Source organism: Colossoma macropomum, unplaced genomic scaffold (genome assembly GCF_904425465.1).
Source record: "Colossoma macropomum unplaced genomic scaffold, Colossoma_macropomum, whole genome shotgun sequence".
Lineage (NCBI taxonomy): Eukaryota > Metazoa > Chordata > Actinopteri > Characiformes > Serrasalmidae > Colossoma > Colossoma macropomum.
This window is the reverse complement of record NW_023494810.1, coordinates 17,859,648-17,882,216: the sequence shown is the minus strand read 5'-3', so window position 1 is coordinate 17,882,216 and position 22,569 is coordinate 17,859,648. Positions and strand designations below refer to the sequence as shown.

The following is a 22,569-nucleotide window of genomic DNA, read 5'->3' as shown; positions in this document are numbered from 1 at the left end:
GTGTTTTTATTGACAAATATGTGTAGAAATAATATATTTATGTGGCAGTTTCTATATGTGTGTAAACTATGCATATTTTATTCATTTAAATTTCAAAAGGACAAAATGTCCTTAAATAATGAATTGAGCCAAACATTATGAGATCTGACCAAAATGTACTCGAGTGGGCATACTGCCAGATGATTTTTACAAAAGGAGCAGTCCGTTTTAATGTCTAGTTTGTATGTCTTAGGTAAAGACTTGCCAGATAAAACTTGTGGATTCCTTTATGTGTTACTTAGGTTGTTGCTCTGTAGAAAAGCACACACTATCAACAACAGTATCAAAAGGAAATGGAAAGTAAACACCTCTTGGCTACATATTCACGCCAGCTGGAACTGCATTAAATATAATTATTTCTCAACAGATATGGGAAAGTTATATATACATAAGACAAAAAAGTATATGGTCTTGTGCATTGATGACGCATTTTGCAATGTGTTATCGCGATGATTGTATCTGTGATGACTATAGAAAAGAACATATTAAATCACTCTTCCATTTCTATTTAACTGTACTTAGGTGCACAGTCCTGTTCAAAAGTCAAGGGCCACTATTTATTTATTTAATTTCCAGTCAAAATGGTCATTAAATAAAAGTTCATTTTTCAGGAGATATTTCTGAACGGTTTCCAAATCTGACACTCAAAAAACTGTTTAAAGATATAGAGAAAAAGTAGGACCAACAACTGTGCAAGACCTGGTAGACCACCTTCCAGAAGAGAAGAAACGCGCACTCAACTCTTGCTTCAGATCTACAAAAAAAAATCAACAGTGCATCCTTCCACTGTGAGAAGACAACACTATGGGTCTGAAGAGATGTGTAGCTGTAAATAAACTAAGTGCGAAAAGGAAACAAAGAAGCTGCTGGTGTTCTCAGAACAACAGACTGACCACCCACTGACCTCCCGATCTCAACATCAACCAATGCAACCAAATTCTAAGACTGAACTCTGGAGGAAAAATATCCCTGCAGATTTATTTGAAAAAAGAAAGAAGTTGTACACTCTCATAAATAAAGGTACGAAACTGTCACTGGGGTGTTACCCTCAGGGGTTCATCTCAGTACCTTTAGTCAGGGAACATAGTTGTACCATAATCCATTGAAATTAGATTTTCTAAATTGTATTGACTCCACACACCTTGTCTCATCTCCAGGCTTTTTATTTTATTGTTCTGTTTTAAAACATTAGGTTATGAAAAGGTACAAATATGTATTTTTCCACTAGGGATTTTTTTAAGGTATACAGTTGGACCTTAAAACCACCTTTGAGGGTACATTTACATTATTTGTACATTGTGAACAAAAAATGTACATGCACAGTACCTTTATTTCTAACAGTGTAATAAAGCTAACAAAACTGAAGTACTGAAAAATATTGTTATTATATTTAGTTGTTGATGCTTTTGTGTAATACTCTGTTAAATATATTCTCTGCTGTGTTCCTGAATTACATGTACTTAAGGCCGTTTTGAAGGGTGGTCTCTGAGTTTTGCACAGTATTGTACCTTTTAAAGATGCTTGCATGAAATAATGTATTGACACAAGGTACAGTGAAAAAAATTTGGATCAAATCATAGACTCAACAGTGTATTTATTTCTCTTCTGAGAAAATACTGTTTTGGACATGTTTTTGGTACAATTAGCTGTTTTCACAGGCTTTAAAAAAAAACAAACACCTTTTTCTGTTTTACTGTGTATGCATTATCCAAGAGACTACTTTATTATTTCTTTTCTATCTTTATCCACTTTAGACTGCTAAGGAACAATCTCATATATGCAGTGATACTTTCTCAACATTATAATGCTTTGCAGAGCATTGTTAAATTAAATCTCCTTAGTTACTATTAAATAACAATTCTATAACCACACAATATAAATTAAAATGAAATGTACAAATCTTGGCATTACTTAATTTACATTTTTGTTTTCAAAAACCACATATGCATATGCTCTACATACATGCATTCATATGTACAAAAGTAGAGACAGCCCCCAAAATCTAGCGCTTAGTGACGCTTGTACCAGTCACCAGAACCTTCCAGTAAATAAACTTCATTACATTCTGACATGATGAACAGAAATATTTGGATATTTGGGTATTTTCATAAAAATAGAGCCATAAAACATGGAATTGGCAAATGTAATTTCAGTGTGCTGAATAACTAAGGTTAAGGTCTGTAATGCATGTTAAAACCGGTAACAGCAAGTGGAACATAAAGTAAAAATACACCAAGACTTTTGGACACCATCATATTCAGCCACTTAACCTACAAATTTTTAGCTCCAACATGCACTTCACCCAGATGTTTCACAAAAAGTACCTACCTAGCAAATTTTTAAAAGGCTTGTTGTTACACAACTCCACATGAGAAAGGCTCTCAACTGCCTCAGAATTTTACCACTACTTAGTTTCAAATGATCATTTTACTAAATTCAGTTGCACCCACCAATCCGTAAGTACATATTTAGCTAGTAAAATTAATGCTGAATCCTAAAAAGCTCTCCATAACCCTGCGTACACACTGCCGGCACCAAAACTTTCAAGGCAGCTGGAAGTCATTCAATTTTTGATGAGAGCCAGCAACATTAAAAGGGAAGTACGAGCAGTATCATGGTGCTGCAATAACCAATACAAAAAGATATTGTGATGTTCCATGGAACATGCTACACTGACCTTGATTTGTTCTGTTTACTTGAAAATGGAGAAGACTCTGTAGAAATTAATATATACCAAGTCATTTGTTGAAAGCATGACTTTTTTCTTGTGCAGGATGACAGCTCATTTGTTGAAAAAAAAACAACATTAACAATTTGCAAGTTTGTGGACCGTGTCTTCTTACATTTGGAGCTAGTATGAAGGGTGACTGACTGAGGTTGGGGGGGGACTGAATAACATAGGACTGAAGAACAGCGAGGAGATAGGTTGTCGGTGGGTTTGGGAAAACTTTATCACAGGAAACGGAAGGTAACGGAAGGGCGTTAGATTGAAAAGAGAAGGGGTTTCAGGCATGGTCCTCCCCTCAAATTTCAGCTATTCCATAACTCCATATTTTGAACAGCGTTCTTTTAGCAAGTCTTCATTTCTATGATGAACATGCCATTGAAGTTTTAGGCTTACTGATGGCTTAGCTTAGTCTAGTCGTGAGTAATAGCTACATACACTGATTTTTTTGATCGATGCTCTGATAATGAAATTCGTCTGGAATATGTTTCTTTCTTGATACACCTAAATTATGTCATCTTAAACAGGGGTTTCAACAAAGTGAGATTAAAACAGTTAAGTTGACTAGAGATTTCATGTCAGATGGAGATTGCATTGAAAAAAAAAAAAAAACGAGAACTTCAGCATTCTTAATTTGCCTCGAAGTGAATAAACATAGCCTACGTAGGCTGACTGCTAGTTTATATTGGTTCCTGTTCCCTGTTTCACCAAGCAACTGAGTCAAACTCGCTGCCTGTCCACACTTGGTTTGGAACACCCACCAGCGACCAATTTTCTACAGGACAGCTGACTCTGAGTGATTTAATCACCAGCAGTGTGCCGCAAAGTAAGACATAGAGAACTATTTTGTGCCCTACGTATTGACTGTTATAGTGAGTAGGGAGTCATTTGTAGATCGTACACTATGATAAAGGAAAACGCTGTATAACCAATCAATCAACAATCTACAATGGAAACATTTTACACTGAGATGTCATCCCATGAAAAAAATTAAATATTGAACAAAACAACAAATATTTTTGTTTTTAAGTGAACTGAATATAATTCAATATCAATGTTTATTCATTGATTTTGATATTTTCAAAAACTCTCTGAACTTTTCAAAATAACGGTTTCTGTCCAACCACCACAATGGCAGCATCAGTCCAGATTTTTCTATATCAGTTCTAGTAAGTGGGCCTAGCATATTAAAAGTGTAACATTAGCAGTTAAGCTCTTATTAAAACCAACATTTGCATGAAGAAAGCTGTTCTGATTTAGTAATGTACAATCTTGTAGCTAATAAATAACAAATAAATAATAATGCTATAATTAGCCTACGTTTGAATTTCCAAATAGCTGGTACAGCTGGCCACCAGTGAGGTTTGTCAAAACTGAACTCACACTGCACATTTTAATGTACCTCTATGTGGAAAATGAAATGTAAAATTATCAACAATCATTTTGACAGAGAGAATAAAATATTTATATAAATTAGTTTAAAACATAATTTCAATGGGACTTTTCTTCATTTCTGGAATACAGAGTACAGATTAAGGGAATTTCCTGCTAAAGTTACTTTTTGAAATCATCATTATTATTTCCCCAATCATTTCCCAACATTCACTTCACCGCAGTGCAGCAGTCTGTTTCAGTCATATCACGTCCAGAAGCGGTTTACATGAAAGAGGACGGGCTGAAGTCAGCATTTTCCCGTACATGACTGAGGTGTGTCATCGCACGCTCGTACGCCATGTGCACAGACTTCCGCACATTTCGTTTCTTTCCCTCCATCAGGCGGAGCTTATCCACGGTGTCGTCAACCCCCATCGGATGGAGTTTATCCAGTGGCAGCCATTGCCTGTTGGGTTAATAACAGAGGGCACTTTGTTTAAGAGGATGAATCTTAATAAAAAAAATTACATTTACACGATTTCTACCTTACCCCAAATGTAGTTCATCAGCAAAGACATGTTTGGTGCCTGAAGTTACTTTAGTGTTGCAGTTGAGTTACAAGGCAAATGTTGCTAACGAGTAATGGAAGGAGTTTAATGTAGTATGTAAACACTGCTGAAGTTTCAAAATGTACTCCTCAGTTTTTGGAATGTCAGGAAAACAAACACATTTACATATATCCAATAATTTAGCCTACAGCAGTTTAGCTCTGACTGTAAATCAGCCTTAATAACACAGTAATAACATGCCTGTTCTAAGGGATAAAGAGAGGTTGGAAAATGATCATGTAAAAATAAATTACGACGGGCAGCACGGTGGCGCAGTGGGTAGCTCTGTCGCCTCACAGCAAGAAGGGCCTGGGTTCGATTCCCGGCCGGGCGACCAGGGTCATTTCTGTGTGGAGTTTGCATGTTCTCCCCGTGTCTGCGTGGGTTTCCTCCGGGTACTCCGGTTTCCTCCCACAGTCCAAAGACATGCAATCAGGCCGATTGGACGTGCTAAAATTGCCCCTAGGTGTGAGTGTGTGTATGAATGTGTATGTCTGTCTGTCTGCCCTGCGATGGACTGGCGACCTGTCCAGGGTGTATCCTGCCTTCCGCCCAATGACAGCTGGGATAGGCTCCAGCACCCCACCGCGACCCAGAAGGATAAGCGGTTTAGATGATGATGTATGTCTTTGGTACACATAGACCACACAAAGCGCGTAAGTGGGAGAAAATAAAAGGGAAGAAATATAGAAAAAAATACATAAGAAAAATATAGAATATGAGCCCTTTAATGTCAAACTGATCCCCTTACCAAGTTCTCTTTGTGTCAAAGAACAATACAAGGAAAAGTTTATCCTCAGTCTCAGCCCGCCGGCGCTCGCCCAGTTTCAGCACCTCTTTAGGAGGCACAGGGATTGGGATGCCATTATGAAGGATTCCCTCTTTAGGCATGTCTGGGTCTACCGTCTGCAGAAAAACAGCAATAGTGCATGTGTGAATGACTCACTAAAGGAATGACTCTGACTGAAGAATGTGAAGCTTACCATTGCAGGATATGAGGGGTATCCTCTGCATTTTGCCCAAACCAAACTCAGAGGCTCCAGGTCGTCACCTTTCTGGGAACTGCTCCTGGCTAGACGTAAGATAAATTCATAAGATATCTGAGATTATCTTCTAATATATTTACATAATTCATTCACTGATATTAATTATGAATAATTAATAATAATAAGAAGTATTCATACACACTATATGCCTAAGACTTTGAAAATAGAGACATGCTTCCCTTTTTTAAGTCAAATGTTTCTTGAATGCTTAAATACAGTGCTGTAAAGAAGTGTTTGATTCCTTCTAGTTTTGCATATTTGCCCCCAGACATGGTTTCAGATCCTCAATAAAAATGCAATATAAGAAAAGGAGAACATGAAGAAACATAAAACACATGATTGGTTCATTTACTGAAGGAAAAAAGTTTTGCAACACATATCACACATGTGGAAAAGTAACAGCCCCTCTAAATTTAATTAATGAAATTAACCACAACCAAACACTTCCTATAACTGTACATAAGCCTTTCACATTGCTGTGGTGGAATTTTAGCCCACTATTCATGGCAGAATTGATTTAATTCAGCCATACTGAACCAAACTTTTGAACTGACCTTTGAACAGCCAGGCTTTGACCAGGCCTCTTCAAAACCTTAATTTTGTTTCTTTTGAGCTTGTCAGAGGTGGACTTGCTCTTGTGCTTTGGATCGCTGTCTTGCTGCATAACCCAACAGTGCTTTAGCTTTAGATCACGGACTGATGACTGGACATTAGCGGTGGGCAATATGATGATATTTTATCATTATCATGATAAATACTATTATCATGATAAGTAATATGCTTTTGTGAGAACATTGTGGATTCTATCCATACTTAAAGAACACTGACCGAATGTTTCATTAAAACAATTAGACCTGTTTAACTGAATTTAGTGCAGTACAGTATGTGAAATGTTGAATACAAATAATTGTGCCCAAAGTTTTTGATGGCAGTTCTTAATGTGGCACTACTCATGCATTGTGTCTGTGTGATAATTACTGTCTATCAGGAAAGTTTTTAAATATCACAATAAGATATTTTTGCCAAGTCCCTCACCCCTACTAGACCTTTTCCTGTCGGATTTTCGGGGGGAGAACACAATTTATAGTTCCCTCAATTATGTTGCCCAGGCCCTGTAGCAGCAAAGCATCCCCACACCATCACATAAGCACTGCTGACAGCTGTGATGATGTTCTTATTGTGGAATGCTGTGTTAGCTTTGTGCCAGATGTAACAGGACCTCATTCTTACAAAAAGTTCCACTTTCAACTCATTAATACACAGAACTTTACTTTAAAAGGTTTGGGGGTCAAGGTATTTTTTTGGCAAATGAGAAACGAGCCTTTATGTTTCTCTCTGCCTGGTCTTTTTCTAATGATGGTGTTATTATGCTGACCTTGTCTGAGGCGAGCGAGGCCTGCAGATCCTTAGATACATGGGTTCTTTTGTGACTTCCTGAATGAACTGTCGCTGTTGTTCCAGGTTTTCTCCATTTGGACATAACGGCTCTCACTGTGGTTCGCTGGTGTCTGAGAGCTTTGTAACTCTTTCCATACTGATATATTTCAGTACCTGTCTTTGTCATCTCTTCTGGAATTTGATCATAGCATAGTGTGCTGATTGATATTGCTGGTAAGATTCTATTTAAGTGATATTTAGATTCCAAAGGGCTGGCAGAATCAAGCCCGGGTACTAGGTTTGTCTATTTTATCTCAGTTTATAACTAAATTTGGTTAACTGCCTCACTGAGTAAGGAAGCAATTACTTTTTCCCACAGGGCAGATTTGTTTCCTTCAACAAATAAAATGATAGAAAACTGTACGTTGGGTTTACTCAGGTTATCTTTGTCTTACATTACATATTGGGTCTGAAACAATTAAGTATGACTATGCAAAACAACAGAGAAAATCAGGAGGGGGCCATTTTTATCTTGGATCTTATAACACAATCTCGACTTAAGATAATATGAGACATCTAATGATTTATACCTGAATCAGCCTCTGTGTTCTCTCCCTCTGCTGCTGGAACTTTACTTAGAGCTGGTTTTCCTCGACTGCGTTTGGGAGGTGAAGAACTAATCATTGAAAGTGCAACAAAAAATAAAATATGACAGTTAAAATATTTAAAGTTTTATCTCTAGCTGTTTCTATGCATCAAACAAGCCAGTGTAAGTGACCTTACCTGAGGTTTTGGTAAGCAGGAGAAGAATTCTCTGAGTCCGGTGAGCTATCCCTCTGTTTCTTTACACCGTTTGTCAGGCCTGAAAAAAAACAGTATTCAAACATAGTAACATTTTACTCTATGCTCACTGGCCAGTAATTACAGCTTAAAGGAATAGTTTGGTAATTTTTTTTTTATTTACCCCCTTAGCTCAAATATAGTTGATCAGCCAAGACAAGTTTGACACCTGAAGTTTACTTCTTCAGTTTTGCAGTGGAGCTGTGTTGAGTAGTTAAGTAATCTAAAACAGACTTGCTTATGTGGCTTTTCACTCTGTATGGCATATTGTTATCTTTAAGAATAGCTAAACAGCATAGCTGAAAACAGCAGTAGCAACAGTTTCAAAGCCTGAATTTTGTCTCTACTGTCCATTTGTATAGATAACAGTATGTCATACAGCATCAGAAACCACATAAGAATGTCTATTTGAAACTACTTAACAACTTAACCTGGTTTAAGGCAAGTGTGTGATGCTACAATTCAATGCTTATTACTTACTAGCCACATTAGCCTTGCAACAACTAAAGAATCAAACTGTAGACTCCAAACATGTTTTGGGGAAAAACTGTAAATGTAATGTTTTTGACAGAATATTCCCTTAAGTAGTAGACAGGTAATTCCCACACCATTTTGGTTGGGGGGTGAGCGGGACCGCTCTGTTTCGCTGTCGGGGCTGGCCGCTCTGGAGCGTAGCTGGTGTGGGGAGGGAGGAGAGGATTTTGGGGTGGGCGGAGCTGACAGTAAATTCGCCTGAGGCAGTTGTTCAGACATTTCTTCAGCGCTGAGTCCGTTCTGGAGAAGAACAGGACTGCTTTTAGATAGCCTAGCACCATTTTTAGCTTTTTTAAAGAGGATAGAGGTGCGGCGACCCACTCCCAGCTTGGGTGATGCAGGGGGGCTCTCCAGAGAAGAAACTCCGTTAACAGGCTCTGCCTCCTTGGGACTTGGAGCCACCGTCAGTCTGTTTTCTTTTGACTGAAACATGTCGTCTTCCACCTCTGTCTGTCCACCAGCTTCACTGTGACCCCTCCCTCTTCCCCTCGCTCGCCCCCGGCCCCTGCCTCCCTGCCGTTTGTTGGACTGGCTGGAGGTTGTGGTCCCTCCTGTCTCCAGACAGAATATCGGAGCATTTGGTGGAGCATCACCAGGTAAAGGGGAGGAAGTGGAACAGGTGGGCTCTAGAGGTTTCTGAGATGATGATTTTGTGGATTCTGGAAAAAAGAAGGCAAAATAGCATTTAAACTAAATTTTATCAGATTGTTTGATAAAGGCTAGTATATGGCTAGTTTATTGGGTCTCAATGGGTGACACAATGGGATGTTTAATCACTAACGTATAGGGTTATTCAAATAAAATAAATAGAGTGATCTATAAAATAGAAGCCAATCGGCAGCTGCTGAATTTTGTGAACAAGCATTTGAATACATAACAATATGAAACAAATGCAGAACTACAATAATATTAAAATAGTAAAAGTGATTTAAAATTTAAAGGTGATGTAAAATTGTAAGATTTTAACGGCAGCGATTACCTGGAATGGCTGTGTAATCAATTTTCTCGTTGTGCCCTTCTTCCTCCCCCTCCTCTTCCTCCTTGGTGTTGCGGTCAAGCAGTCCTGATGTTCTTCGCTGGTGGCTGAGTTTGTGCCGGATGCTGTTGATCTCCCGCCGCAGCAGCCTCATGCGTTTAGTGCGCCCCCCACTGGTGCGCATGGATGTTACTGTGTCCAGCTTGTCTAAAAGCACCTTCAGTTGGTCCTTTGGCGACATGTGGACTCTGTTTGCACCATCCAGCAGAGTGTCCACTACACAGAGAGGTTACAGAGGAAAAGAACACTGACAACTATGTGACAAAACGTTTCTGCTTAAAATTTTATAAAATACTTTAACAAGAAAGCATCTCAGTGGCCTTTAATGATGGACTTCAAAACGTAGGGCAGGAATGAAAAAGCAAATTTGAAAAATCAATAAATGGTGTGAAATTTATTATTCAGTATATATAGCACAGTTTCCTTTTCCACTAGAGGGGGCGCAAACCCCTTGTCACACCAAGTCTGAGTTTTGATACAAAAAAGCAACGTCAACTTCGGAAAAAACATACATTAACACTAATGCTCTCTTTCACTTCAGAGCTCATGGTGGCACTTGTACTACTGTAGTTTATTCTGTTGCTCCTTTGAGCCAATGAACGAATATCAGAATAGTTGAATATTCGGGTCCTGCCCTATTTAAGTCCCCCTAGTGGTCTAAAAGTTCACAGTACTCACCATCATCCCAGCATGACTGGTTTGAATTTGTTTTTCCCGCTGAGTCTGGCAGATGCATTCCTGTTTTGGGGTCCAATCCCACACTGACAGCCTGGCGTTGGGCGTGCCTTAAGATAGCGCCCCCTACCTCCCGCAGTTGCATGGCAGCCTTGTGGAACACCGTATCTGTGGAGTTGTACCTTAGGCAGTTGGACACCATGAGGTTAAAATCTGCCTCAAGATCCGACACTGAGCAATACTTGTGGGCTTCTAGCTTCTCTCGCATGGTGGAGAAATCCATGGGTTCAGAAACAAACTCCAGATAATCTGGAACCTAAAAAACAGAATGAAGAGAGTCAACCAGAGAATTTAAACCTAACTTGAATTTTAAATGTAACCTTTCATTTCGCTATACATGTATTCATAGTCCTATGCAAAAGTTGTATGTTATGTTTATTTTTCTCCAATAGGTCAAACTCAACAAATACATAAAAATTGTGTGCTAAGACTTACAGGAAAATGGCATATTTAAGTATGTCCCCTGTACAGGATGTGTTAACTTATTTTTACTTAGAAAACCAAAAAACATGTAACTTTTGCATATGACCGTATGTTTTAAACATGGCCAGCAACAAAGCTGCAATTTAGGATGACAACACCTTATACTCTTGTGTTTTTGTAAGTGGTTCATCATTTTTAAAACTGTAGTGTAAGTTAAACTCTGTTTGCACAGTTGGCAATCTAACTGCTTGAAACTGTTTTTACGAATTCCAAAGTGCACACAAACAAAATATATTTTTTTTTACATTTTAATTTTCCATTGCATCCACCTTGCTCTTCGGTACCGAGGCTACGACTGATGCACATAAATAATACGATCAGTAAAACAGAACAATGCTAAAATACATATAGAAACTCTAGCTACATGTACTAAACACAGTGAGTATATGCAAAATATCTAATGTTAAATGTAACGCAAATCTAAACATAAACAAATAAGTAAATACTAGGCCTGTGTACAGTGACGATTAATTGTGTTGCCACAGAAACAGTACAGAGCACCAAGCGTTTTTAATATATCCTCCCATCACAGCATCATTCAGGTATCAGACAAAACAGCTCCAAGTTTCAGGGAAAACACACAGTTAAGATCATGTCCTCTGTTGGTAAAGTTTGTGTGTCATTCACAATTCCGTTCTTTACTACTATGCTGGCTGCGTTATGATGTTCTCTTATTTCATAACATATTTAACCGTGTGCTGTGCTTATTTTACACACAGTGACAGATTCTTAATTGACCAAGAACACCATCACAGAGGAGTCAACACTTAAGACACAGGCCTACCTCTGCCCCAGATGAATCCAAACATGCTAAACTGTCTGTTAAATTCCACAGTGAAAATATCTTATTTAGCCCACAGAAACGGAGATTTAGGTCAGAGAGATGACTGTTTGGTGCTCTTTTGGCTTGCTTTTACCTCCTTCAGGTTAACGGGTGAAGTGAAGATGTGGGCAGTGTCCTTCTCCTGCAGTTGCTCAAGCGTGGAGCGCAACAGAACCAGAGCGGGAGTCAACTGAAGCTCCAGAGCCGCCTGCTGCAGCTTCATCTACACATTGAAAGTGGATTGAAGGTTGAATTAGTTGGGTTTTGGGCACTGCAATCTCCCCAGAGGAGGAACAAGTTGTGAAAATATAACTAGAGAGTCATAAGTCAGAAAAAAATCTAATTTACCCAAGTTTCCTTCTTCTTCCCCAAATGTAGTCAATCAACCAACATGTTTTATGTCTGAAGTTTGCATCTGTAGTTTTTAACTGGGGATACAGGGGTAATGTAGCCAAAAAGTATTGAAATCCCACCAATTAGCTTCGTGCAAACATATTACTAATGTGGTTCTGACACTATGACATACAGTTATCTATAGAAATTAACAAAAGTATGGACAAAGATGGCCAATGCTACTGTAACTTACTATTATTCATTTTTATTCATCATGTGACTTACAGTGAAAGAAACAACCCAGGCAAGACTACTTGAGATTATTAAACAACTCTTTGTTTTTTGAGGCAATTCATAGTCCTGAGCCAGAGACAAAATGTCAGAATAGGACATCATCTGTAGTTTCTATGAAAACTTGTATGATGATGCAGCTAATGAAACAGCAGTGAACCCACACAAAACAGTCTGAAAACAGCTGCTACAGTCAAACTCGATTAACAGTAGTGATTTCAATCTGCAGGGTCGTTATGGCAACCAGATATACTAGTTGTTTCCCCTACGCATGTTTCACTCATGAGTTTTTTCTCCATCACGCATGGTTGTCAGAATCATGGTTTTCCCAAAAATTCTGGTTAATCTGAAAGTACAGTGAGGGGGGAAATTACACTGCTGTGGGGTGCATTTTCTGCTTGGACAGCTTTTTAAAGTAATCGCAGTCACAGAAAAAGATTTAAAAAGGAGAACAAATGGTCTTATATATGTATATTGATCCTAGTTCTGAATAGCTGGCAACCTGTTGTTTCTGAAAGCAGCAAAGCAGTGAGAATGTAGACACAGCCCACGGCAACAATCCAGAACGTAGAACTTTGAGTTTCTACCCAATCAGAGTGTGCGACAACATCTGCGCCCTTTCACATTTTTTGATGTACGCAGCAAGGTCTGTGCCACCCTTGCAGACACAAATGTTGTCTCTTTTACGTCATTTTTTTTGTTGAGTGACGCTTGTCACCTGAACTACTAATTGGCCTTTAGTCATGCAGTTTGCACAGTGCTGGATTATCAGTTTCCATTTCTTGTTAGCTACATTAGCCTCTAGTGTTAAAATGAAGAAACAACACTACTACGACGCTTAACACGTCTGGTCTAACCGACTACATATAGGTGAGGGGGTAAATTGGGTAAAAATGATATTTCAACAAACTACAGTTTTTACAGTTTGGTGTGTGCACACCTGCTCGCGTTTGAGCCTCTCTCTCTTGCGGATTAACTCGATCAGCAGACGGGCTTTTTCCAGGTCCTGACGCAGTTTCTGCCAGTATTTCAGCTCCTCTCTAATGGCCTGCAACCTTGCATCTGGCTCCCTCTGAAACAGTCCAAAAAAACACCATAAAGCATTCATTTTGTAGTACACAGTATGTAGTATACACATACATGGAGAATTTGTGATAATAAGGTAATTGTTTTTCCTGTTTATTCATTATCATAATTAAGTACTCACCATTCAAAAGTTTGGAATCCCTGTTTTCAATAATATAAAACCAATTGTCTAGCAAATGCATGTTTAAAATAGTTCTATGTGACGCTAGTTCTCTAAAAGCTCACGGCTTTTAAACATTCTTTTGGAAGCAGAAAATAAATTTGACACATCAAAACATTTCCATGTTAATGAATAGAGCTGTAAATGATTTAATGTGATGTAGCTGTTGCTCCTACTTCCTTAATATTGACGGAATGGAAATCAACTATTTTAAATTGAAAAAGGTAAAAAACTTTTTCCCTGTAATTTTTCTATCAAATTAACTAGGATACTGTGTATAAAATTTTGTGACAGTGTTGAGTTGCTAGTGAGCAAAACGGAGTGAAAGGGGAGGAGTGAGAACCCTCTGCTATGAAAACAATTCACACCTCTCCACAAAATCTCACAGCACAAACATAATTCAAATAAAAATTAAAATATAAACACTTTTATAAATGTTGAACTTGCTTGCTCACCGGCAAAGACAAAAGTCTAGTTCACTGCATTTTATGGCTACCATGAAAAAGAGTTAAAGGTTCAGGAACCTGTTCAGTTTTCTGCGCCTGAAGGTGTGAGTGGAGCCGGCGGATGAGCGGAACACCATTACGAGAATGACGCTTCAGCAGCCAATAATTATGGAGCCTCTGCATGAACTGGTTCTTCCTCTGAACAGACACGCCGGTGCAAATCTTATTCAGCCTGTTATGAAACAGATGATTAGTTAATGTTGTTTTTGCCTTGCTTTCATTTCAAACAAATATTCAAGAATTTTGTACAAAGGGTTAAATGTGTGCCATGAACTTCGTAATGAGTGCATATATCTCAGTGTGAGGGTGAGTCTCACAGGGGAAGTGCACTATGAGACTGCTTGGCAATACATCAAATTTTCCCAAGTGTGGTCGATCAGCCAAGACGTGACACTTGTGTGGTTAACTATGTGATGTTCATTTTTATGCATGGACTATTCAACTGAATTAGTAGTCAACTGCAGTCCCACAGTAAAAAAAAAATAAAAAAAACATTATTATTTCAACCCCACATTCTTCGGCATTTGCTCATTTTCTATGAAGAATATATAAAAAAAAAACACATTTTCAATGACTTCTCACTGTATGCCCCTTCCACATTTATATCACACATGTGGTATTGGGGTGAACCTGCAGGGAATAAAAGTTTGGAGGTGCTGTGTCCCTTCACTCTGTTCTCCTCCTACATGGCCTGCTGTTAGTGTGTGTGTGTCTATGTGTGCATGTGTTTGTATATGTGTGTGTGTGTGTGTGTGAGAGGGTGGACAACATGGACAGGCTGCTTACTGGCTACAGCTGCTAAAGGAGAACCCTACACTGGCCACTTGTAATATTTTAAACATCTTGTATTTTTATATAAATTGTTATGGTTATGAAAAACAATAATACGGTGGGTCCACCAGACCACTGAGTAACAAAAACATAAACACCACACAAGGATTAAGTTCCACTACCAGCTACCTGGCCTCATAGCTCCTGTGCAAACCTAAAGAAGCAAACCTCAGACATCATACATTTCTTGGCTGATCGACTGCTTTTGGGGTAATGGTGGAAATTGTGTAAATTTGATTTCTGATCTAACTCATCAAACTACCACTTTAACTCTTGCCTGTAGGATGGGATTTGGGGCACGAGGAGAAGCGGCACTCCTGTTTTGCGTGAAACTCCATCTGCACTCTTCCTTGTCTTCTTTTGTTGTGGCGTGGGCGAAGCCTTTTTGTTTCCGCGCTGGTTCTGCTGCACCGTAGGGCCCAGCGTATATGACCTTTGACCTCTGTTATTCCTACCACCTGCAAAACCTTCATCCTCCTCACCTTCCGCTGCAGCTGGTGAGTGACTCCCACAGTATGCCGTTTTTTTCACGGTAAACGTTGTGCCATTGGTGCCCGTCTCACGCACTGGATCGATTTTCATGAAGAGTCCTGCTCTCTGGGCACAGGTCACGTGAAATGCCCGGTAGCAGTTAGCTTTATGGCACTGGATGGATGCGCCCCTCCCCCTTTGCTTGCACAGATAGCAGGTTAGCTTCCACCTCGCAGGAGGAATGTTACTGACGCCCTCTATTGGCTCCAGAAACACAGTGTTAGCAAAACACACTTCTGGGATCCAGATGGCACACACCACGTGTGCCCAGCGCCCGTCGCTTGTCTGTTTGAAGGCACCACCACGGTTTGGACACAGAACACAGTCCACGGGCCTTGATGGAGACTGCAGGCAACGACGGCACAGCCACTGACCCTCTGGAATATAGGGCACGCCGTAACATTCCTGATCAACAGAAACGTTTTGTTAGCCAAATACTTGGGATGCACCAATATAGAATTTCTGGGCTGGTAACCAATTATTAACCTCATTCTAGCCAATATCGATATAATAACTGCTAACTGTAAAAAAGTCTGCATTTTAAAGGGCCCTTATTTTCTACTGAGTATTTTGTGTAGATTTGTGTACCAAGAACTGTCATCATTCATTTTTATAGCCATTCTTTATCCCTTAGAAATAAACAGCTTGTTTTGCTTAGCTTGCTTAGCTTAGAATGATATATGTAAATGACCTGATTGGCTGCAACTTCAACATGAACAAGTGGATATATGTAAATGCATTCATTTTTTGTGACATCACAAAGAAAATTAAACTGCCAGCTTTCACAACTTAATTTCCTGTATGGACTGTATGAACTAAGCTAACTAAACTGTATGTTTTTAAATAATGTTTATTTACTTCATTATTATTTGAAAAAGTGAGGAAATTTTGGCAATTCAAAACAACTTTACACAACAATCTATGCATGTGTACAGTGAGTATAAGCCTAGAGATGGCATTTCGATATCAATGAGTATCAGTATCAGGCCGATATCAGCAGAAAATGCTGGATCGCTGACTACTTTCTTAAATGAAGCGCTTGACTTAGCTCATTTTAAAGCTCAGTTTAAAGAAAACAGTATCAGCTGATGCTAAAGATTTCAATATCCGCAACAAAAAAAAGTATTATCGTATCATCTCTAGTTAAAACTGTACAGTGCTATATTGTGTAAGCCTATTGTGTAATCTCGGCAGTAACTGTGTTTTTGCCTGTAAACAAATAAAGCAAAAAAAAAAAAAACAACAAATGCAGTAAAAAGTAACAAAAATATTCAGTAAAGTTATTGATATTGATATTATTATACATAGGTTTCTCTTCTCCTGTGAGCAGCTCCAGCACTATAGATTGGTTCAGCAGCACCTGATTTTACTTGCAGTGAACGACTAATTAATCAACTAGGTACTAAAAGTTAATTGTAAATACTGGGTTTTCTCAAGCAGAGGTTGGGAAATTATTAAGTAAACATACTGACAGATCAAATGCAAGTGAATATAGTGTTACGAAAATTTCCCAGCAGTAGTGAAAAAATAAAAAGAGCGTGCTAAATTATCCATTTTCCAAATTAAACTACCAGTAATTATTATTTGTAATTCCAATAATATCTAAATTTTCCACTTGCACAAGTCACACATCAGTTGGCAATATAGTGTGCACTTCATTCCTATGCATTTTCAAACTGAAGGAGTCTGTTCAGGTGAGCACTTACTCAACGCCTGAGAAGATAATACAAACTTAGGGCCCAATCAATATATCATTTTACCAATAAAACCAGACAATATTAAAGTTCCATTGACTTACTGGCATCAGCTGAAATCTCACCGTAGGTCTGGATAACATGACAATATTTATGTTTATCTTGATAAATTACACAACAATAGACTTTTCTGAGTATATTGTGGATATCGTCAGTGGTGACAAACCAAATGCATGTTTGATAACAAGGAGAGCATAAATGGTCCTGTTTAATGGAATTTAGTGCAGCACAGTATGTAAAGTTGAATACAAATCGTTGCATTTATAGTTTTTGATAGTATTTTTCAAATCTGGCCATACTTTGTACCAACTTATCAGATGTCGGAAAAAATAAATATCATGACATATCGTGCATCATAACAACGACTTGAAGTATCATAATATTACAAATTTAGCCGTTTCACACACCTCTATGACAAAGCACCAATAAACATGCTTCATGAACATGAGGATTTGCCTGAATATCACATGAGGATATGGGAGCCACTTTTCAAACAACACTGGTGTCTGCATTCTAAAAATAAGCGAGCTTGACAGTCCTACAATTTTCTCCAAATTTCACAAAGTCACAAGACTGTGAACACCATTTTGAGGAAATGTGCAAAAAACAACTTTTTTCTAAAACTGAGAAGTGACCGTCATATTTAACAATCAACAATATCACTCAGTATAGCACTGCTTAACAACAAATACTACAGTTTGACCATATAAAATAATGTTATCCATTAAGTTAACCATTATTGTGAACAAAACCTTCTATCTCCAAAAAGGTAACCTTAAAGGAGATGGAACGTTTTTCACTTAATGGTAAGTTAAAGGGCCTCTGTGCTACGGTATTCTTGTATTTTATTTTTCCCCTGAGGTTATCATGTTTGTGTGGGTTTATGCACCAAAAATAGTGATAATTATTTTTGATGTGATCATATCCCCACTTGTTTTTATCTTTTAGAATTAAAAAGGCAGTATTTCTTTTTGTTACTGTGCCCTTAAGATTGGTGTATGCAAATGAGCTTTGATAGTGATACCCTGTATCGTTCCTCATTCAAAAAGCAGTCTGGGTTGAAACTTCAGAGTGAATGGTGGAGCTAAACTGCTGTAGACTGAATAGGCAGATGTCTGTAAATGTGATCATTTGTGTAACATCACAAATAACAGCAAATACATAACAGGCTGGTTTTTCAGCTTAGTTTCAAAATATGAAATTGGGAGCGAATGGTATATTTTGAAACATTGCCAATGTTTACTAGGGGTGTAACGGTACACAGAAATCAGGGTTTGGTTCACACCATGGTTGGGACATCATGGTTCGGTACAAGTTTGGTACAACAGGAAAAAAGCAACAAGAATCCCCCAAATGCATAACACTACGTTTCTTTTCATTTATTTTGAACAGACAGTAGTGCAAGTCACAGTTTGTTCCACCTAGTGTCATATAACAAGCCCCCAAGGTAGGTGGTACAGCCTGTAGTGTGTTAAGCAGTTAAGTGTAAACTGTAAACAGTGAACACACACTCTTGCATTGGTCATATTTTTATGTAGGGCTGCTGAATAAAACAAAAGGCAATAGGTCTCATTCGGCTTCAAAACTGAAAAGCATCTCTTATGTTATAGAAGTACAAAATAAATAGAATAATAAAAAAAATAAAACTGCATTAGGAGGTGTGTTTCAAATCGTTCCGTTTTGGCTATATTTATACATTAAAAACTTAAGCCCAACTCTCGCAAAGAAAAGACAGAGTAAAACACCCTTGCTTGTAGGGAGGGACAGCAGGTACAGCCTGGTAGCATTTTGCCATTTAGCATTTCGCTCTCCAATGCTGTCATAGTTCCCTGAGAACCTGAAATTTTTCCACACAGCTGATTTGAAAGAAGCAAGCAGGTCTTCTAGCTCTTGTGTGTCATTTGCACTTGCCATAGTGTTACTGACTCAATCAGATGCCAATCAGCTTCAGCTAAGCTTAGCATGGTTTGCTGCTAACTTGCTTACTGCCTTCAGCTTCCAGTTTCCAGGTGGAAATGGCACATGTGAAATTTGGTTCTGTATTACATTCATCAATTTTCACACATAAGCCACCGCATATTCTCCCTATGACTCCATGCTCCGAACCACAACGTCAGTACCATGACAGTTCGGGACGAATACACGTACCATTACACCCCTAATGTTTACATACTACATTAAACTCTTTTATTTCCAAAAAGTTAGGGATTCAGTGTCCCATGACGTGGGCCCTTTAATATAAGAATATATTGTTCTTAATTAAGTAATTTTATACCATTTCTTTGGTCTTTTCATAATGACATTCACATAATGTAAAGGTAGTGTTTTTAAATTAAAAAAAGGTGAGGTTTTGATGGTAGTGTAAAAAATCATAAATATAATTGCAAGACTGAATCTACCATTAAAAAGTAGACAAAAGCTGTGAAGTAACTGCACAGATAACGAGTTACAATGTGTGATATGATGATGATTATGTGCAGATATTGTAATTTTGTAAATTGTAACCTGATGCACGGCCAGGTTGCAGATGTCGCAGAATAAGATGACGTTGCTGTTGAGGCATTCGTCATCCATGCAGACGCAGCAGTATGCATCCTCGTCAATAGTATTTTGAGATAGGGCTTGGCTCCTGGACTCTACGATGGACTCTCTCTCCAGCCGGTCAATCAGCAACTCGAACGTGTCAGGTGGAACAGAAGCATGGCCGTCTGAAACTCGCTTCTGATTAACCATCTCCAGCCAGGCCATGTCTTCCTCATCCATATCGTACTCTGCCTCTGTCTCTAGCTCTTCTGTAGATTTTTCCACGTAGCGATAATAGGCCACAGGAAGACATGGGGCCTCAGAAGGAGTGAAAGTGTCCAGTTTGCGGAAAGTGGGCTTAGGCAAAGATCCTTCAAGTTGAGTTTGGTGGATCTCATGGTGTGAAAATTGCTGAGAACCAAAGCGTCTTGCCCTGCCGCCTCCATTTCTGCTGTCCTTCTTCCTACCTTTGTTAGCAGAGGTGTTGCGTCCTTGACGGCCATGACTGAGGTCCTGCTCGCTGTTTTCTTTGTTGCTGTTGCACTCTTGCACTTCCTGCGCCAGCAGTTCATCCTCAGTGACAACCGCGAGCGGATCGAAAATGTTGATCCGGTGGATCCTCCCCTCCAGCTCCACCTCCACCATCTTCTGTGACTGGGCATAGGTCAGCGTCTCTCTGGTCATAGAGAAGTTCAGCCTGCATGGGGATGGCGGACGGAGCAAAATGTCTAGTTCTGATTGGCTGGAGGCAGTATCCCCGCCCCTGCCCCTTCCTCTGCCCCTGCTGGCTCCAGACTGACCACCACGTTTCTTTAGTTTCCTCATTTGAAATGTCTTCTTGTTTTCTATCTAAAAGAAATTAGATGAATGTTTGTTAGTATACAAATCAATCTCACAGGCCTCTGAGAACAAACACACAATAACCCATGTACAATAACTTATTAATATTTAAATATTTTATTAATATTTCTAATAATTAATAATTATTAGGCTCCAGCTCCCCTGCGACCCAGAAGGATAACGCTTGTGTGTAATGCTAATCCAGGTATATGTAGTCCCAACACCACAGAATGCTATGTATGCCTGTGAAAGGGGCAATCCAATCCAAAACTGGCATTTAATATGTTGTTAATATTATGGAATATTTTGTAGCACAGCATTGCACCCCTCAGCCTCAGGGGTTTGATGGAATTCATAATTCTTCATCATTTGGGCATTTTTGTCCATCAGTGCTCACTACAATAGGGAGCATGCATTACGTAAATACCACTGGGAATCCTTATGATGCTCAACAAATCACGATTGCAAGCCACTGATCGAGGCTAATACATACATCTGTGGTACTTGCTGGCATGGGTGACCTAGTACTAACCTCAATTCATCAAACTTTTTCTTTTTTAAAAGAATTATTCAGACAGCTAGTCAAAAGAAATTCCAACAGCTTGCCCATAAGCAGTCTAACCCACCCCAAAACAGTCTCTCAAAATTTACTTCTACCTTCAAGACACATCATTGGAAAGGAGTTTTCCTAGTCTTTAGACCACTGGGGGACTGCTGTAAGAGGTGAGTCAGATTGTTACCAGTAAATGCAGCAATGGTAACATTTTTAACGTTGGCCAAAATGTCCCTTTAATGTTTTCATATCAAACCACAAAACACTATATAACACACCATTGAGTGTGAATGTTTCACTCAGTACTGTCAGTTTGCAGACTGATGTCTGTGCACATGTGTAGATAGGTGTACTTATCATGTTCCACATTCTTCTCCTACGGTAGGACCCAAATTTCCCCTTGTAAATAAAGTATATTTGTACTTTAACTATCTAATAATAAACTTGTACATATTAGACAGATACATATTAAGAACATATGGGCTATGTACCTAATTAGATATATAGGAAAATATGATATATACTTGTATAAATGAAAAAAATATTCTGTACAAAACGTAGGACTGTAAACGACCAGGAACAGCTGCTTTAATGTTTACAATGCACTTTTTTACCGTAAGCGCAAAAATGCCTATGCAAACATGCCAGTGGAATGTTTACAATGGATACAATTTATAACACATTTATTACTGAGCTGGAGAAAACAAATATCTCCATATAAACACGGCCAGCTCTATGTCTCTCACTCAGTAGTCCTAGTAACATAATAATTATGCATCCTCCCGCGCCAACCAATCCGCGGTCACGTAACATGCACGTGACTCACCGGAGCCAGTCAGCGTGCAGCGCTGTGTAGTTTCCCGCTGCCATTTGACGTAGTTTGGTTGCAGAGCGCTAAATACCAATCCAGGAGCAAGACGGGGTGAAAGTCAGCCATTTTAAGGGCGCAGAGAGCCAGTGGCTATCTGGACATCAGCGCTAACAGCAAACTGCCTGAGTGACCATGTACACTGCAAAATAAACCATAATCAGTGCTGCTCGTGCCGACTGAGGCCGGTGTTTGTGTGACCGTCCATGTAGAAAAGAGCAGAAGGGAAGAGGCTGCTCATGTACGCCGCCTGTATGTGTCTAATGCACTGAACGGAATGCAAATGCAAGTGCAAGTTGTATTAAAATGCAAATGCATTCGCACGGCAACATTATAAGCTGCATGAGAGCAGAGCACTTACTGTGTAATGGTCAACAAGCGAAACGGCTCGCGCCTTCCAGCCATTCTCCAATGTCCAAGATGCACCGTCTCTCCTTTTACCGTCCGAACGTCTGGAAAATGCCGTCTTTCTGCGCGCGGGTCCCCGTGCACCAGCATCACCTGCGCGGCGCGCGGGACGCACGGTAACCTGGGCAGCACCGCTGGGATGTGAATTAATATTGGCACCCCTCAAAATCCGCCCAAAACGAGGAGGAGGAGGGAATAAAGAAAGATAAAAAGCGAGAAAACCCCTCTTCCCCCCCTCCCCTTACCGCTCGAGCCCCGGGCTCAC

General features: G+C 39.2%; 1 protein-coding gene across 2 annotated transcripts; it reads right to left on the bottom strand.

The window, feature by feature from the left end:
• Window positions 1-1,616: 1,616 nt before the first annotated feature.
• On the bottom strand, window positions 1,617-22,569 carry brpf3a (bromodomain and PHD finger containing, 3a). Of its 2 annotated transcripts, none has more exons than XM_036559233.1 (14): window positions 22,258-22,569; window positions 19,618-20,484; window positions 15,105-15,763; window positions 14,015-14,168; window positions 13,185-13,316; window positions 11,715-11,843; window positions 10,258-10,570; window positions 9,523-9,795; window positions 8,618-9,202; window positions 7,953-8,031; window positions 7,760-7,845; window positions 5,730-5,818; window positions 5,498-5,652; window positions 1,617-4,604 (listed from the first exon to the last, which is right to left on the bottom strand). In XM_036559233.1, exons 2-14 carry the CDS (start codon window positions 20,458-20,460, stop codon window positions 4,421-4,423), a joined length of 3,681 nt encoding a protein of 1,226 aa, XP_036415126.1. In that variant the 5' UTR covers window positions 20,461-20,484; window positions 22,258-22,569; the 3' UTR covers window positions 1,617-4,420. The 2 variants fall into 2 exon arrangements, with proteins under 2 accessions (XP_036415126.1, XP_036415127.1); XM_036559234.1 differs by having other exon boundaries at window positions 7,760-7,824.

What these genes read in the sequence shown, in the direction of transcription:
- brpf3a (XM_036559233.1), bottom strand. Translation starts at nt 20,460, where the DNA reads ATGAGGAAACTAAAGAAACGTGGTGGTCAGTCTGGAGCCAGCAGGGGC. An exon ending in ACCCCTCATATCCTGCAATG is followed by an intron (nt 5,653 to 5,729) that starts GTAAGCTTCACA and finishes GTTTTTCTGCAG; the next exon opens with ACGGTAGACCCAGACATGCC. An exon ending in TTTGACACAAAGAGAACTTG is followed by an intron (nt 4,605 to 5,497) that starts GTAAGGGGATCA and finishes TTAACCCAACAG; the next exon opens with GCAATGGCTGCCACTGGATA.